General features: G+C 36.7%; 1 protein-coding gene and 1 pseudogene across 1 annotated transcript; one reads left to right on the forward strand and one right to left on the reverse strand.

The window, feature by feature from the left end:
- Window positions 1-1127: 1127 nt before the first annotated feature.
- Window positions 1128-2037, reverse strand: LOC127507931 (gremlin-2-like). Its single transcript, XM_051885384.1, has one exon. It carries the CDS (start codon window positions 2027-2029, stop codon window positions 1529-1531), a length of 501 nt encoding a protein of 166 aa, XP_051741344.1. The 5' UTR covers window positions 2030-2037; the 3' UTR covers window positions 1128-1528.
- Window positions 2038-3615: 1578 nt separating this feature from the next.
- Window positions 3616-10343, forward strand: LOC127507932 (synaptic vesicle glycoprotein 2B-like; annotated as a pseudogene).
- Window positions 10344-13028: the final 2685 nt, after the last annotated feature.

Here is a 13028-nt window from a genome sequence, read left to right on the forward strand (position 1 = left end):
ATTTGGTAGATGTGCTCCAGGCTGCACCCACTCTGCCTGAAGAAGAGCAGACCAGGCCGGTTCTGGCGCTCTCAGAGGAGCTGAACAGGGGTGTTCTGTGTCAGATTGTGACCTGTTTGAGTGGCACAGCTCCACACCGTAGGACGTGTAGGACAGATATGCTGTCTGGGCAACCAGGTATGAGCACACGCTTCACCTTTACATTTTTTCATTGCAGTTTCTTTCTGAGCTCTTAACTTTTGTTTGTAGTTAATTTTTGTTTTTGCTCATATTTTGTTAATTATTTAGATGGAAGTCAGCGAAGGCAGCAGCGCCTGAATGATGCAGATTTGGACGCAGTAGGGTGGTTTGATGGAGAACACAGTTGTTTCCAAGGTATCAAATTCTGGAAAGGTCAAAGCCAGTCTGAGTCACTGTTAACAGGAAATGAGTGATTGGACATGTAAAACTATGCAAGTTGTACATGTAGGCTGATGAAACAAATGAGAATAATACTATTTCGTGTTAAACAGGTTGTTTGTTTTTTAAGTCGGCGCTTGAGGTAAAGCTGCGCTTTATTTTCATTGATGACTGCAGTGTTAGGAAATATTATACACTGTTAATAATTTTAATTATAGGTCTATAATTCATTGTATAATAGACCTAAAAAATATTTAAAATATTTTCTAAGAGGAGCTAATAGCCTAATCTTTTATCCTCACAGCATGTTCAGTTATGCGGTGATGCGCTATGAAATTATTGCAGGGCAAATTTATTATAATATTAATTTAATAATAAAAGAAGCCTAATCTAATAGAAATAATAATAGACTAGAATGTAACAGGCCTACATTAATTGCAAACACCAAATTCTCTTAATATTGCCAATATTTGATGCTTTTGACAATATCTCTTGCTATCGTGAATATACGATTAACGTCTGTTGACGCAACCCGGGTTTAATCGGAATGTAGGTTATATGAAACGCATATAAACGGATCAGATTACAATGTTTAGCGTACATGTAAAAAAGATCTGCAATCGGATTCAATTCATTCGGATTGACAAAAATGGGTGCATGTAAACGTAGCCACTGAGAGCATTGATTTGTAGAGTGGGAGAAGTTATTACATTTCTAATTAGGTCAGTTACAAAAAGAATTCCTTGACAATCAAGTTTATATCGTTTTATCAACTCCGTGTCATCATTCAGCTCCAATACATCATATCTTCATTTGAAAGCATGTGTCTCCTCAGCTCTGCTGCCATCTTGTTACTCCTAACTATAAGTTAGGATACCTCTCCAGTACTCTTAAATAAAGGGATAGTTCATCCAAAAATGAAAATTATCCCATGATTTTCTCACCCTCAAGCCATCCCAGTATATTCAGAAGAACTGTGAGAGAAAAAGGCGCAATTACATTTTTTTTTTTTTTTTAATGGTGGAAACAAACTCTCTCAAATCCTCTGTCTGTCTGAAGACTGTGCTGAAGGTTTCACAGCAGGTGTCTAGGGTAAAGCCTTCGTTTAACCAGGGTCACATTTGTCCTCTCACTTTTTTTTAGACTCGGACACGCTGACGGACATGCAGCGGCACTGCTTGACGCGCTGGATCTTGCGGTATCTGACGGGTGGCTGCAGGTCGGGGCAGTCGAGCTCCACGGTGAGGCTGGTGAAGCGGTGCGGCCGGCAGAAGGCGCACGACTGGAACGACTCCTGCTCCTTCTTGACGTATAGAGGGATGTAGAAGGAGTTGCACTGGCCGTAGCAGAAGCGTTCGATGACCGTCCGGCTCCTGCAGCCCTCCTGACTGATCGTCTGCCGCAGCGGCTGCGTCTTGCACCAGTCGCTCTTTAAGTACTTGCGCTCCATCACCACCAGCGCTTCCTGGCTGGAGGCCAGCACTTCCTGTTTGCGAGTGAGCCGGTCTGAGGTGTTGGAGCTGTTTTTGTAGGGAGACGGAATGGAGCCTTGCGGCCGGATCTTGCGGCCGGCGGAGACGACGCACAGCGCGGCGGTGAGCAGCAGCCACAGCGCCACCTTACCGCTCATCCTGGAACAGACGGTCAGAAAATTAATTAATTAAATTCATCAAAATTTCGTAACTGTTTCTAAACAAGCCTACGATTAGACAATATACATGTAGTACTCCCTTTATCAATAAGTGAGAGAGACAAAACTTGGTGTCATTCAAGTGGTCCTCTGTGTTGTTTTTATTATTTAAGCATAGTATTGAATACCATGAAGCAGCTTAAATCTGAATAAATAAATAAATAAATGTACATCAACAAATAAATATAGTAATAAATATTTCAGACTCTCTTACACAATTCATTTATACAGCAGATGATACACTAACAGACTTTTCTATAAAATAACAAAATCATTAATAAAATAAACTCAGTTGAACTAAAATAGTAGATGCTAAAACATTTGAAAAAGTTATTTTTCTGCAATTTGATCATTTTTTCTTACCTTTATCAGTAAGTGAGAGTGAGAGACAGAACTTGGTGTCATTCAAGTGGTCCTCTGTGTTGTTTGAGGATGCCACACAGTCGTCATGGCAACTCTCAACTGCCACTCCGAATTCAGAAAATGCAGCTGTTCCGTGCAAACTCATTATAATTCAATATTTAAAAAATAATTAAAAGTAAAAAAGTTATTTGAATAAAACGTATATATAGACACTGTATGCAAGTAGAAATATATATACACAAAACAAAACATATAAAAACAATTTAATCTATGTGAAATAAAGTTAAAATAAGTTATTAGTTTTATTAATACTGTTAATAAAAATAAAATAATGTTGTTATTAATACTGTTAACAATAATAATTAAAATAAAATATAATAACAATTATTATTGTTATTAATTTTAAACATATTACCATTAATTGTCTAAATATGAAATATTAATAGTAGTGGTATTAATAAGAATAATGAATTAAAAAAAATTGTTCAATATTTAATTTCATTATACAGCCAGTTGATAAATCAATTTAGAGAAAATTAAGGCCCTTAAAAAGTATTAAAAAGTCTTAAAAGCCATTTTCCAAGGTATTACATTTTGTATAATCTTCATTATGTATATTTGTCCAAAGAGGTTGTATGCTAAAGTTTACCTGAATTTAATCATTGCGTAGGCGAATAGTGTGATTCTGTGTAGTTTATTTATAGAATCCCGCTAGATTTGATGTCGTCTGTTACCGCGCTCACTGACTGACTGATAGCACAGGTCCTTTCACGCTCGGTTGTTGAGCAACATCGTTGACTAATGGGAAAATAGACGTTTTCATGCAAATGGTTGGAGGATAAGGAGTTGGAACTAGGGGTATAACGGTTCTCAGTAAAAAATCCAACCGTGCCGTTCTCCACACACGTTTCGGCACACATTTGCACCTCGGTTCATCTCATATCTGACAACGCATACGCATCTATAATATGGTTTGTAGAAAATAAATAAAACAGACAGAGTTGGGCTAATGTATGTTTCTGTCGATGGATACGCATTCTGGCTTCCCCTAAACTTTGTTCAATGCGAGTGCTGTATGCTCTATATGAGCAGTCATTGCCGCCGTCATCATCCGAGTGTTGATAGCGCGCAAGCACAGGTGAGACCTGAACAGAACACATTGCTATCTGCCTTTAAACTAAACTCATTTAAGCCTGGCTAATTTAAACATTCGAGCGCAAGGCGTGAAAGAGAACTTACACGCGCGCTGTGAGAAGATTTGTGCACTCATCCGAAGCGTGCACGTGGAAGCGCGTGTACAGTGTGCAAACATTGAGTTCTCTTTCAAGTCTTGCGCTTGAATGGATAAATTCACACAAATTGTCAACATGCCCGTCTTGGCGAGTATCCTAGCAAACATAGTCGGTTATTAAGTGAACTTATACACTCGAGAAAGAACGCATGTGTTCAGTGTCAGTGTACTGATCCGTGCATTATGTCTTAAAGACATTCCTGCATTCCTGTTGTCTGTGTGTTTTTAACGTTAATCAAACAACAAAAGACAAGGAAATCACTCACTGCTCTTGATGAAATGGCTTTTGTAACTTAATTAATAATTAATAATGATTAATCTTGTGAAGATTATGCAGTGTTGTTTTAATAGCTAACGTTACTTCATTCAGTTTCTGTATACCTGAAAACTACTGATACCAGAAAAACCTGAAACCTTTGTATCTTTGCTCTATTGTATTTATTTGTGCTGTTGCTTGCAGTTTGATTTTTATTTTCTTTATTTTTATTTGACCATAGTCCTTTTTTCCCTGAACATAGCACATACCGAACCGTACCGTAACAGTGACCCTAAAACCGTGATTAAAAACTGACCCGTTGCACCCCTAGTTGGAGCCATGGGTGAGGGCTGTCTCTGGGTATAACCGTGAGGCGTACTGCTCTGTGTGTCGGAAGGCAGTTAGCGTAGCCTCGATAAGGATCAACGCTGTCCAGTCCCACATGCTAAGTGCTAGCCACAAAGCCGCTATGGGATGCAAAATGCAGGTCTCTATCGCGCAAATGCTTGGAGAGCTTTATTTTCCCTCTTCAGTAAGTTTTGTCAGTTGTTTTGTTTATTGGTCTAATTCTTGTTTCTGGTTTCTCTTTCTAATAAACCTTGCATTGGGTTAGTCACTCAAATAATTCTCTTGTACTTTGTTCCCACCCTTCTGAATTATGTTGCATTGATAAGGAGTTATCACAAACTAAGACTGTTTAGTTGTGCTATCTTGCAATCAATATATAGTAAATTTAAGTTAAAGTGTCGCTGATGTAACCGGTTAAACTTGAAGTGGTGATGAGGTGTTAAAATGTATGGGAAAAGTCTTAAAAAAGGTCTTAAAAGGTATTAAATTTAACTCCACGATTCCTGTATATACCCTATAGGAAAAATAAATCAGTGGTTCTTCCATTTGTTTACCACACTTCTAATGACGTGCCAAGGGTTGCATCTCAAATATGCCTTAAAGTCGTCATGAAATCAAAATTGACCCCATTTACTTTGTTAGTGCATATTACTAGTCCTGTGGTGAACAATTAATCCGTGCAAGTTAATACACAGAAAAAAAAACTGTTTGTCGTGGTAATCTTTAATCAAAATCTGAAAAGTTATTTCCGGTCTGGAATGGCGTTCCTTCCCAGATGACGTCAGTTTGACGACTTGGGTTGAAAACGCTTAGAGAGGCTTTTGATATTTTATTTGCAGATTGTGTGCTTTAGATGTAAATGAGTAGTTCCCCTCTTATTTTGAGGAAGCTTCTCTGTAGACTACAATTTCAGTCTTTAATTGCTTTTTTTGTCTTCTACATTTTGTGAAGCTTTAAGAAACTAACAGACGTAGGCTGCTAAGAGCTGTGCGTGTAAACCTCACTCTCCTGATCTCTAGTGACTGGCGCTAGAGACTGTGGCCTTGTTAGAGCGCCCACCTCCCATGCGGACGGGCCCGGGTTTGTGTCCCGCTTGGAGCGGGCAGCTGCGAACTGGAGGGGCTACACAAATATGGTTTTCTTTGGCTTTTGTTTCATTTGACCAACTGTTAGAGAGGCAAACTCAGTTTTCAGAGCATGCCTTCACACATTTGAAAGCACTTACTTTCATCCTTTCTGTAAATAGTTACTGTTCACAGGGTTCCTACACATTTTCCATTTCAAAATTCCATACTTTTCCAGACCTCCTCCCAAACGATTTTTGCCATTGTTAATCCTTTTCTATGTATTCACTGCGTCATGTTTACCCTAGTCTGGGTCCTACAGTCATTTAGTGATTTTTTTTTTTTTTTTTTTTTTTTTTTTTTTTTTAAATCAGTGTTTGATTATTGAAATAGAGTTTTGTATTTGGTTTTCATGTCTAGGCTAGGGTTGGGTATCGAGAACCGGTTCCAAATTTCAAAGAACCGGGAATCTGATACGATGCGCGCATTTCGATTCTTTTTTTCAGTCATTCTCGCACGGCGAATGGCAGTGAGCGTTTTACAGTTGTATCTATCTGCTAGGACCTGTGACAAAGGCCTTATCACGCACATACGCAGTTCATTACAATCGGCACTGACTTTTGCTTCAACACTGCATTAATCTGAAGAAATGCACCGTGTTTAAGGGGCCGTTCACACGTCGTGTTTGAGTTCTTAACTTTTGTATGTAGTTAATTTTTGTTTTTGTTCATTATTTAGACGGAAGTCAGCGAAGGCAGCAGCGCCTGAATGAAAATGAAGAAGCATGACAGAAACAGAAAGAATGACACAGCAGAAAGAGGAGGTGCACGAGCCTGTGGGGTGAGAGAGCAGTGGTTCCTCTGACCCATCCAGCATCTCAGTGGGCCAGGTGAGTCATTAAAAATGACCAGAAGAGGACAGACATGCTTTCTGGGCAACCAGGTATGAGCACACGCTTTACCTTTACAGTTTTCATTGCAGTTTCTTTCTGAGCTCTTAACTTTTGTTTGTAGTTAATGTGTTTTTGTATTTGTTCATTATTTAGACAGTCACTCTGGAGGAAGTCAGCGAAGGCGGCAGCTTCTGCTCACGCTCCGTGGGGTATTTAGCAAAGCCATAGTACAGAGGGGCTTCTTTCTCCAGTGGAGAGAGAAGCCCTAGAAGAGCAGCACACTGCGTTTGTTTTATTTAGGTTGCTGTTGCTTTGGTTTTGTTGTGTGTATATAGTTGGTTTCACGTTGTTTTATGCTTTCATGTAACTTTTAATCTTGTTAATTTCTAGTTTTCCCCATGTTTCCTAAGAGTTTTTATTGTTATTTGGTTGTTAATTAGTATTGATTGATTTGTGTGTTCTTGTTTGTTCAATAGTTTACTTTCTTTTATTGTTCATGTTTTGTTATGCTGTGCTTTGTATATAGTTCTTTTTTTAAAATAATAAATAATCTCCCTTAACCCATTGCTTAATTTCATTCTTTTCTTTTATTAGTACCAATACTTTTTTATTCAGTATAAATATTAAAACATGTAATCATGGGAACAAAAGTCAAATTTTTAGACTCATAAATGCTTTGATCTGAAATGTTATGCTTCGACGGGCTCATGAAGACACAGAACCCCTGCTATTGTCCACTAATATGGACAAAATGCATTATTAATCATGTAAAATGTATGTTGAATATGACTAGATCTCTAGAGGTTGATATCCTGGTGGAGTGTAGTAGATGAGTTGATTTAAAAACTTTTTTTTCACCAGTTTTATAGACTAAACTTAAATCTGGATCCAGCATGAACACGAGGGTTTTTGCTCCTATCTATCTAAATGCTGTCAAATCGATTAATCGTATCTAACATAAAAGAAAAAATGATGTGTGTGTGTGTGTGTGTATATATATATATATATATATATTACTGATATATGAGTGTCCATCAGATGACCATGTGTCCAGTACAAAGAAACATTCTTATGAGGAGGCTGTTGAGAAAGCAAGTTAAATCATGTTTATTTCACCTTTATGTTTTTAAGGTGAATGAATTATTTTCCCTACATTTAGTTCCGTATGTTTCTCATGTTTCTGTCTGTGTGCAGGGTTCGGGCTCTTCCATTGGCTGCTGTTGGTCGTCTGCGGGTCTGCGAACATCAGAGATGCGGTGGAGATCCTGTGCGTGTCGTTCCTCCTGCCCAACGGCACGCTGCGACCTTCATCTCAGCTCAGCAGACATGCGGCTCCTCGCCGCCAGCATATTCCTTGGTTATTATCATTTGATTTTTCTAACTAAATATCAGTTAAAAATAATCAATAATGATCATGTTACAAATATAAAAACATGGGAATTTGTGATTCAGAAGAGAAAATGGTTTCTTAAACAGCAGGTCAAACAAGGAAAATGAAACATTAACTTGTCATTTTTATTAAATAAACTGTTAAGTCAGGTCAGAAATGCAGTTTGTTCTCTATTTGGTTGCACTTTGAATTGTATTTGCCTTATCAGATGTCTGAAATTGTCATTGATTGAAACTGCTCACATTACTGTCATCTGACCATTTCTCATGCTCCTCAGTAAGATAACTACCATTTCCTTTGGCAGGGATGATGGTGGGCGGTTATGTTTGGCGGTATCTGGCTGGTCACAGAGGGAGGCGGAGTGTTCTGGTCATTTCTCTGATAGTGAATGGCACGTTTGGGGTAGCCAGTTTGGCCCAGAGTTTCTGGCTCCTGCGGTTCTTCAGTGGAGTCGGGTAACAACATCCCGAAAGAGTTTTTACATAGAGACATTCTGAAGGTTTAGATAGATTATACATGGATGCATTCCTGTCATCCTCTCTTTTTTCCCAGTTTCAACCATGTTTGCGGAGGGGAGCTATGATCAGCGCTCTAGCTACATTCTGGATGGCAGGAAATATTTTAGCAGTAGGTAAACTGAGCTGAAAGAGGAGCGTCTCTACAATGCTGTCTGGTAAGTTCTACTTATCTTTTTCTTTCCTTTTTTGTATATTGTGTGTGTGTGTGTGTGTGTGTGTGTGTTAACAGGCAGTAGGTCTTGTGATCAGACCCAAAGACGATGAAGAGAAAAACAGACCCAGTAGCAGCTCAAGATGTCAACGCTTCAGCCGTCAAGTCAAACAGGTTCAGATCACATTTGATATGTTATCCAGATTTTCTTAGAAGGGTATTAATGCTAAACATAAAGCCTTACTAAGGTCTTGATGGCCTTGCTTCTTCTTTTACAGGCACTGGACCCCGTGAAACAGCTGTTCAGTGGACCGCTGGCTTCCAGAAGCGTCGTTCTGCTGACTTTATTTTTCTGCATTTCATTTGGGTAGACTGAATTCTGGCTGTATATCTCTCTATTCTGACATTATAACTCCCAAATGCAAGAAAAAAAAGGCGGAATTTTGAGATAAAAAGTTGCAATTACCTTTTTTATTTTTTATTCAGTAGAGTCAACGATGTGGTTTCCGGAGCTTTTTAAGAGAGCCGGGGATGGAGGGTCTCCACGTCTCGAGTCCAAAGCTCAGAGAGTGAAAGCTGCTCTCCAGTCAAAACTGCAGGTTAATGTTACTAAAACTAGACCAAATGAGACTCCTCATCACCACATTAATTATGTCACGATATTAAAGAACTAATAAAGTGCAGAAAGTCCAGCTATAATGATGATTTTGTTTCTATCTGGTAGCTGTCAGTTTGCTGGTGTTCGTCTTCTACGCGGTGAAGACCAAAACTCGAGTCTGATCGTGTCCTGCGTGTTCAGCGGTGCTTCTGTCATCTCCTGGATGGACGGAACTTTACCCCACACAACTACGGTAAACCCCAGTATTCATATGTAATCTTGTAATACTGCAACTAGTTTCACATACAAAGAGGCCAGCCAATCATAATTCCAAAAGTTTGGAATAATGAAGCTTTTTTTTTTAAATCTTTTTGAAAGAAGTGATTAAAAATTACAGTAAAAAAGTATTATTGTGAAATATTGTTACAGTGTAAAAGAACTGTTTTAATATTTAAAATAAAATCCTGTGATGGCAAAGCTGAATTTTCAGCATCATCACTTCAGTGTCACATGATCCTTCAGAAATGTTTCTTCAAATCATATCAGAATGATTTCTGTTTGATCATGTGACACTGAAGACTGGAGTAATGATGCTGAAAATGCAGCTTTGATCACGGAATAAATTTACACTTTACTATATATTCACATAGAGAACAGTTTGTTTAAATGGTAATATTTCACAATATTGCTGTTTTTACTGTATTTTTGAGCAAGTAAATGCAGCCTTGATGAGCAGAAGAGACATCTTTCAACAACATTTAAAAAAAAATCTTAATTATTCCAAACTTTTGACCATTAGTGTACATAGAGAAGTTACATAATAAATGTACAGTATCAAAAAAGGTCTAGAGACTGGAAAATAGTTATAAAAATACTAAATAATGACCTCAATGAAACTTTGACTAACATTATATGAATTCTAAAAAATAAATAGGAAAGTGTAGAATATGGGTTCTTTAAACAGAATTCACAGAATGCAGTTTCTGTTTTGCAGCTCATCAGCTCTGGGGGTTTCCACTGGAGTGGGCCATCATGGGAAATGTAGTTTTTGGGCAGCTGGTGGACTCCAACTGTGCCATACCTCTGCTGATGGTGTCTGCGCTCCTGCTGGCAGGAGGACTGGCAGCTCTACACCTGCCTCAAACCAAACAGACTGAACTGACAGGATACAGCCAAGCCAAACGTGGGGTTTTGGGACCAAAATACCAAACCAAAGAGCCTGACAATATGCAGATTTGCCTTAATGTTGCACAAGTGCAATGTGAGAAGTCGGCCATGTTTTCTGTACTGAAATCTTTAGTAAATTTAATCTTATTAAAGTCAAAATCTGTCCTCAACCCGTTTGATTTCTGTAATCTGATGTATTTGTATAATAAGTCATAGAAATTATAATCATCATTGTTATTTTTAACAACTTTTCAGTTCATTTTTATGGTATTAATGAATTTTAATAGTTTCTAAATGAAATCATAGGATATTCAGTTAACTATATTTGTATCTATGTATGTACAATAGTAAAGAATCACTCAAAAGTCAGAAAATTCCTGTTTATTTTTACATATCCGTCAGTCTGAGGCATTGCCATAACGGTAGATTTTTTTCAGGATTCTCTGACCAATAGAACGTTCAAAAGAACAGCATTTATTTGTAATGTAAACATCTATAATGTTACCAAAGATTCTATTTAAAATAAATGCTGTTCTTTTGAACGTTCTATTAGCCAAAGAATCCTGAGAAGAAAAAAAAATCTACACAACTGTTTTTAACATTGATATAAATGTCAAAAACAGTTGTATACAAATAAATGTTTTTTATTTTATATTCTTTTCTCAGCAGCAAATCTTTGACAAAGCACACAGTAAAACCCCTTCCCCCAATTCACACCTATTGATCTGAAGTCCCAACCCCCATCTACCTTCATGGTCTTTGGAATTCTAATCCTTGAGTGCCACCCGGTGGACATGCTTGGTATTATTATGAGAATCATGGAATCATCATCATATATATTGCATATTTTGAATTTAATTCTCTGAAACATCTCTCCCCTAATGAAAAAAATTATACTTTATTGTATTTTAAATATATTCCCTTTTTCTATAGTACATTGCAAATATACTAACAAAACTGTACTATCTTTAAATATATAAAAAGTATATTAGCATCATATTTTCACAATACAACTTTTAACACACTTTAAAATAATTGTACTTTAGCATATTTTATAAAACTATATTTGAAGTGAAAGTTTAGTATTTATTAAGTATTTATTTGCACTTTATAAAAATATATTTGAGGTATATTTTAACTGCTGAAAATGATCATTGTAACAATGCACTGAAAGTATATTTAAAAAAATACATTATTTAATATCCTGAAGTTGTGGTGTGTTTAAAGTTAAATTTGAGTATAATTTTTAAGTTCACTTATTCATCCTTGGAATTAATTTTATTACTTGTGCTTATTTATTTCAGAAAGTGTTGAAATGTATGACTAATGCATTAAAAGCCCATTTTTTAATATATGCAGTGTAGTGTACAATTTCCAAATATGTGTAAATATGTTTAATAAGTTTACACTGGCAGAATCATTTTACAATCATACACACACAAATCTATATTAAACAACACACCAGCAGCACAAGTTACGTTACATGCGGAAAAAATATGTTAAGTGGTTGACCCTGAGACTTATCGGAATTCAAATGTCTCTTCAACTTGGTCTGTGACCAATCAGATTTTGTTGCTCACTGCCTTCAGCCAATCAGAGCTGCTGACGTCACGATACTCGTCTGAATCCCCCTCGCTCAGTCACTCAAGGGGCTTTCGGGTGAAGTATAATGTCGCAATGTGTAATTTATTTAATAAAACACTGAAAGCGCAATACATCGCTCAATCTTGGGAATTCTGACCAGTCCAATCAAGTGACATACTGTCCTCACATGAACTGATTTAAATATGTTTTTAGTACATTAATGGATCTTGAGAGAGGAACTTTTTTTTTTTTTTTTTTTTTTGCTTTAACAAACAGAGCGAGATTTCAGCTTGATATCTCCTTTTTGAGTTTGTGTGTGGTGGTTTTTATGGTGGTTTGCGCAGTATCAAAACGCCCCATTCATATGATTGGTCAAATCGGCCCATATTCTGTACGTGTTGTATGCTTGACTATGTACCGAAAACAATATCAACATGCCATACTGATACAGTTCCTTACTGCTAATCCTCATTTACTGTACAAAATAGTATTGGTTCAATGTAGGATTTAGGCAGACTATTGTAAACGTGAATAAAAAGGTGAACATGCTGTCTGACCTTATATCTTTTGTATATTCTGTTAACAGATGCTTTTCTTCACGAGTTTCTGCAGTCAACTGCCTCTGTGTAAGCGGCCATCAGACGCAATAATGAGCAGCTCATCAGAAAATTGAATATAATGTGTAATTTGTATTTGTGTATAGAGGGTCACCATTGGTCCAATCATTTTTTTTCTTTAATGAAAAACATGGTAAGTTTTGCTGAAACCATGTTAAGTTTAAATAAAAACCATTGGATTTGTTGATATTTAAATGGTAGCACAATTATAATACTGTATTGTGTGAGATTATGTAATTCAAAGTACAGCAGTCAATATTTGAAGATGATCATAAAGTTCATCAAAGCTGTCCTAAGAAGAAGGTTTTAGGACAACTTTGATGAAAGTATAAATAATAAGAAAGTGTATTGTTATTGACTACAAAGTGTGTAATTTTTAGTATTTGGAATAAGCCAAAGGTACTGAGCATACAGTATATACTATTACCTGTAAAATAATATATTCATAGTATATTGCTTGTGTGTTCGGAAGACACTCATAATTAACTTGTAATGTACTTAAATCACAAATAAAGCGTACTTATTACACAAATAAAGTATACTTATAACACAAAGTATATATATATAACACAAATAAAATATACTTATAACACAAATAACGTACACTTTAATAGGAAATGAATAATGACTAAACAAAATATCTATGGCTGTTATGTTGTGTAGATTTTTTTTTTTTTTTTTTTTGACCAATAGAACGTTC

Source organism: Ctenopharyngodon idella, unplaced genomic scaffold (genome assembly GCF_019924925.1).
Source record: "Ctenopharyngodon idella isolate HZGC_01 unplaced genomic scaffold, HZGC01 HZGC01CH25, whole genome shotgun sequence".
Classification (NCBI taxonomy): Eukaryota; Metazoa; Chordata; class Actinopteri; order Cypriniformes; family Xenocyprididae; genus Ctenopharyngodon; species Ctenopharyngodon idella.

Bases quoted from the DNA above. Each gene is read 5' to 3' on its own strand.
- LOC127507931 (XM_051885384.1), bottom strand. From the start codon at position 2,029: ATGAGCGGTAAGGTGGCGCTGTGGCTGCTGCTCACCGCCGCGCTGTGC.